This window comes from Terrapene carolina, unplaced genomic scaffold (genome assembly GCF_002925995.2).
Source record: "Terrapene carolina triunguis isolate 2854851 unplaced genomic scaffold, T_m_triunguis-2.0 Scaffold555, whole genome shotgun sequence".
NCBI lineage: Eukaryota > Metazoa > Chordata > Testudines > Emydidae > Terrapene > Terrapene triunguis.
In genome coordinates this window covers 3175-8422 of record NW_020664906.1, presented here as the reverse complement: position 1 = coordinate 8422, position 5248 = coordinate 3175, and the positions used below count along the sequence as shown (strand labels likewise).

General features: G+C 63.3%; 2 protein-coding genes across 2 annotated transcripts in view; one reads left to right on the top strand and one right to left on the bottom strand.

The window, feature by feature from the left end:
* The window catches only part of WDR45 (WD repeat domain 45), a 4661-nt gene extending 2501 nt beyond the window's left edge, over window positions 1-2160 (top strand). The window contains exons 6-11 of the mRNA XM_026658969.2: window positions 147-241; window positions 328-407; window positions 553-761; window positions 1019-1120; window positions 1433-1578; window positions 1661-2160. Of these exons, the coding sequence (XP_026514754.1) occupies window positions 147-241; window positions 328-407; window positions 553-761; window positions 1019-1120; window positions 1433-1578; window positions 1661-1770 (742 nt within the window). The 3' untranslated portion in view covers window positions 1771-2160. The remainder of the gene's footprint in view (window positions 1-146; window positions 242-327; window positions 408-552; window positions 762-1018; window positions 1121-1432; window positions 1579-1660) is intronic.
* A 1199-nt stretch (window positions 2161-3359) lies between these two features.
* The window catches only part of LOC113407942 (histone deacetylase 6-like), a gene marked incomplete at its 5' end in the record, with an annotated part of 4950 nt that continues 3061 nt past the window's right edge, over window positions 3360-5248 (bottom strand). The window contains 3 exons of the mRNA XM_026658968.2: window positions 3360-3565; window positions 4559-4687; window positions 4821-4967. Coding sequence (XP_026514753.1) covers window positions 3497-3565; window positions 4559-4687; window positions 4821-4967 — 345 coding nt within the window. The remainder of the gene's footprint in view (window positions 3566-4558; window positions 4688-4820; window positions 4968-5248) is intronic.

Below are 5248 nucleotides of genomic sequence, written 5' to 3'. Positions count from 1 at the left end.
CTAACCACTAGACCCCACTCCCCTCTCAGAGCCGGGGAGAGAACCCAAGAGTCCTGGCTCCCAGCCCCTCCCTGCTCTAACCACCAGACCCCACTCCCCTCCCCTCGCCAGGAGAGAACCCAGGTGTCCGGGCTCTTGTGTTTCAGGATCATCATTGTGCTGAGGAACCGTATTTACGTTTATTCCTTCCCGGAGAACCCCACCAAGCTCTTCGAGTTCGACACGCGGGACAACCCCAAAGGTACAGACCCCCCCAGCATGACGCCCCCTCCCCGCGGAGCCCCCTGCCCAGCCTGGCACCCCCCAGCCTCCTGCTCTCCCCCCCAGGGCTCTGCGATCTCTGTCCCAGTCTGGAGAAACAGCTGCTGGTGTTCCCCGGGCACAAGTGTGGCAGCCTGCAACTGGTGGTGAGTGGGGGGGCACGAGGGGGGGAGGGATCCATTTCCCTTTCCTGCAGAGGTGAGGGGCAGCATGGGGTGTCCAGGAGGGGGGTCACTGTGAGGGGCAGCGCACACTGGGGCAGCCCGGTCTCAGCCCCACCCCCACCCCCAGGACCTGTCGAGCACCCAGCCGGGCACCTCGTCGGCGCCGTTCACCATCAACGCCCACCAGGGCGAGATCGCCTGCGTCTCCCTCAACCAGCCAGGCACGGTGGTGGCGTCGGCTTCCCGCCAGGGCACCCTCATCCGCCTCTTCGACACCCAGAGCAAGGAGAAGCTGGTGGAGCTGCGCCGGGGCACGGACCCGGCCACCCTGTACTGGTGAGAGCCCCGGCATGGACCCCCCCGGGCACGGACCCCCCCCCCCCCCCCGCCCCCCCCCCCCATCGCCCCCCCCCCCCGGCACTGCCCCCTCCCCTGGGCACAAACCCTGCCACCCTATACTGGTGAGAGCCCTGGGCATGTACCCCCCCAGCACCCCCTGGGGGGGGGCATTGCTGGGGAGAACTCGCGGCACTGCTGGGGGGGGGGGAAGCACGCGGCGCTCTGTAAACCCCCCCACCCCCCGATCTCCACAGCATCAACTTCAGCCATGACTCGTCGTTTCTCTGCGCGTCGAGTGACAAGGGGACGGTTCACGTCTTCGCCCTCAAGGACACGCGCCTCAACCGCCGCTCCGCGTAGGTATCCCCCTCGGGCCCCCCCGCTCTGCGTAGGTACCCCCCTGTGACCCCCCCGCCGCCCCGCTTCGCGTAGGGACCCCCCTGCGACGCCGCAACCGCTGCTCCGCGTAGGTATCCCCCTCGGGCCCCACCACCACCGCTCCATGTAGATACGCCCCCGGGGCCCCTGCTCCGTGTAGGTGCCGCTCCACGTAGGTACCCCCCCAGGTTCCCCTCCGACCGCTCAGATACCCCCCAGGGACCCCCCACTCCCTGCTCCACATAGGGCCCTCCCCACGGCTCAGGTGCCCCCGCTGCGTCTCTCCCCAGGCTGGCGCGCGTGGGCAAGGTGGGCCCGGTGATCGGCCAGTACGTGGACTCGCAGTGGAGCCTGGCCAACTTCACGGTGCCAGCGGAGTCGGCCTGCGTCTGTGCCTTCGGCCGCAGCTCCGCCAAGACCGTCAACTCCGTTATTGGTCAGTGGGGACCGGGGGGGGGGGGGGGTAGGGTAGGGGTCCCTCCCCCCCATCTCACACCCATGTCCATCCCCCCCTGCAGCGATCTGCGTGGACGGCACCTTCCACAAATACGTCTTCACGCCCGACGGCAACTGCAACCGCGAGGCCTTTGACGTCTACCTGGACATCTGCGACGATGACGACTTCTGAGGCCCCCAGGGCCGGGCCCCCACCCACCCAAGGCCGGAATCGCGTGCGGGGGGGGAGCGCTGTTCATGGACTTCTAGCTATGGGAACATTAAACTCCAGCTGTGAGATCCACCACCCCTCCTGCTCTCACCTGGCACCGAGATGCAGCAACCTCTGGGGCGGGGCAACAGCTGCACACAACGCTGCACTGGAAGGACTCACCCAGCACTGAGCTGCAGCTCAGTTTGAAACAGCTGGGGCATGACGGGAATTGAATGCAGACCCCCTGGTTTCACACTCAACTGCCTGGAAGGGAAATAGCCTGGCTTTTACCCTCTACTGCTGCTCCTTTTGCCTAGTGGCACAGACACACCCCAGCCTCAGTCGCATTGTAATACGCTGTAAACTCCCCCCCCCCCCCCCTCCCCCTCTTGTGTATGGTTATGATATTTTGTACAAAGTATGCCGTGTGCGGTATCATTTGAAAAGCCATAATCTGCTGAACATCATTGTCCTGTTACAATGTGTGTATCAACATCAGATAGGGAGTTAGGAGATTTTGCTCTATGACTGTTACTGAAACACATTGTGCGTCTGGAAAACATCCGCAGACTAACCCCTTAGACATAACTACAGGACCATGAACAAAAGTCCCAGATGTCAGCCCTGGAGGACTTTGAGAGATGCTAAATAGCACCTGTGCCCCACAGCCGGTGACATTACCTGCCTCACCCCCCTTTACACAATGGAACAAGAGCATGGGGAAGACAAAGAAATCCCCCTGGAGCCTATGGGAGGGGCTGGGCCTAACAGGACAGCGTTCTCATGAGCCAGAAGTACGATGAAGGGGTGGGGGTGGGAACGACGTTCACTGCTAGAATTACTGGCGTGGTGAAGCTTGTGATTTTCCCTTTGTCACCAACTCCGAGCTGCGCCCGCGCCCCGTAAGCGCTGAAAAGCGGTTCCTAGTTATTCGGCACCGCTGTGTTTGTGGCTGCGGGTTCGGGGAGCTGCTGGGGGCTCCGTTAAAGTGACGCCCGTAGGACCTTGTCCTGCTCTGGCAGTAGGCGAACGGGACGAGACGGCACCTTGCTGGGGGCGAGGGGTCTGCGGGTGCGCTCCCAGCCGGGCCTGGCGCACAGGCGAGCAGCGATTGAAGGGGGCACAACGGCACACGCGTCATGAACCTTGTATTGCAGTAATCAACCCGAAAAGCAAAGACAGCGAGCGCCTGTCGTCCGCCCGGGGCAGGTGCCCCCTCGAGGGGAAAGGCTCATACCCCATCCCACATCGCATTGTGTCCATGGATCCTGGCCCCCAGCCCACTTATTGTAGGTCCTACACTAACAAAAACGGAGGGCCATGTTCCTCTGGTCCTGCCGGCCATCTGGAGTTTGGCAGAGCACATGCCAGGATTTATAAAGGAGCCTTTATCTTGCACCTGATCCACAGAGTCAGCCCCCACCCCCCCTTGGGGAGAGCCCAGGGGCTGTTAATGTTAATGCAGCTGGTCCCAGGTTTATGGGGGGGGGGGGGGGGAAAGGGGGGACCCCCCCCCCCCCCCCGGGGGGGGGGGGGCCGGGCCCCGCGGGGGGGGGGGGGGGGGGGGGGGGGGGGAGAAAGAGTCCTTCCTCGCTGCTGGTGAGTTGTTTGGCACGGCTGTAGCCCTTTAAGAGAGTGGGTTGGTCCATCATGGCAGGAGCGGGGGGGGGATCTGAACACCGCCCCCCTTCCTGTGGCACAGGGCTCAGAGCCCAGTGGCCGGGTCCTCCCCGAACTTCATGCGGTGAGCCAGGGCCTTGGCTGGCAGCAGGGTCTGGGGCAGGGAGAGAACGGAGGTCAGAATGGAATGGGCTGGCCTGCCCCACCGCCCACCCCCCCACGGCAATAATGGAATGTCTCAGCCCCCATGCATACACCCCCCACTCTCCGGAGAGAATGGAACAGTCCCTGCAAGCGCGCCCAAGCACCCCCTGCACACACCCATTGCCCACTGCTACATAAGGGAATGGGCTGCCCCAGGAACTAACCCCCCCCCAATAGTATATCCCACCCTAAGGCATGACACAGCCAGGGAGAATGGATCATCCCAGCCAGCAGTAATTCCCCACCCCCCGCAGTCAGCAGAGAATGGACTCAGCCAACAGCCTGCAGAGGGGGACCCTAGCGACCAGTGACGGAGAAGCCCAGCCCAGAGTGGCAGTCACCTCCTGCTGTAATGGAATGTTCCTCTCCCCCCCCCCCCCAGAACATGGAATAGTCCCATGCAGAGTATACTCCTCCTGGCACCACAATGGACCATCCCACCCCAGGAATCACATTATCACTGGCGAGAAGGGATTGGTGCACTCCCCCGTTGCCAGAGAATGGGACGGTCCAATTCCTTCAACACAATGGAATGCCCCACCCAGGAAATTACCTCCCATGGGGGGGGGGGGGCACACATGGCATCAGACCATTCTATTATCTTATGAAGTGGGGGGGGTTACTCCTGGGGCTGGAATATTCCATTACAGCAGGGGTGGAGGTGGGTCAGGTGTGTGACTTGCTCATGAGGGGATGTTCCATTATAGCAATGGGACGGGGGAGTGTTATTCCCAAACTTGGGACTTTCCATTATGGCAACGAAGGCAGGGGGAGGAACATTCCAGCCTCAAGAATTAACCCATTCAGCCCCAGCCAATCAGCAACCACCCCCCCCCATCTGACACCTGCTCCCACCCCTCATATAGGCAGGGGTAGAGGGGGAACCCTGACCAGCCTGGAGGGGGGGCTGTGTCATGTGACCATGAAGGGAGGCGTGGCTTACCGGGTGATGGACGTATGATTGACAGGTGTAGCACCAGACCGACAGGTCGGCGTAACTCAGCACCAGGGGGTGGCCGGAAACGGAGCCATGAGCCAGCATGTGCTGCTTGACGTAACGCCCGCAGAGCACCTGGGGAGAGAAAGGGTTAACGGCCACATGGGCTGCGGGTCGGGAGGGAGGGGCACCGGCAGGGCTGGGGGGATGGGGGGCAGGGCTGGGCTGGCAGGGGGCTGCGGGTCGGGAGTGAGGGGCACCGTCTCACCCGGTAACAGTCCAGGCAGACCCAGTTCTCGCCCTGGCTGCCGCATTCCTCACACGGCGCCAGCACGTCCAGCCCGGCCGGGGGAAGGGGCTGGAGAGAGTCCAGGTGGGGGCACCAAGGCAGAGGGGTCACGGCGTAGAGCGTCCCCTGCAGAGACACGAGGGAGAAAAGGATCAAACCCAGGCGTCCGGGCTCCCAGCCCTCCCCGTGCTCTAACCCACCAGCCCCCCTCCTCTCCCAGAGCTGAGGAGAGAACCCAGGAGTCCTGGCTCCCAACCTGCCCCCCCCGCTCTAACCCACCAGCCCCCCTCCTCTCCCAGAGCCAGGGAGAGAACCCAGGAGTCCTGGCTCCCAGCCCCCTGCTCTAACCCACCAGCCCCACTCCCCTCCCCGAGCTGAGGAGAGAACCCAGGCGTCCTGGCCCCCAG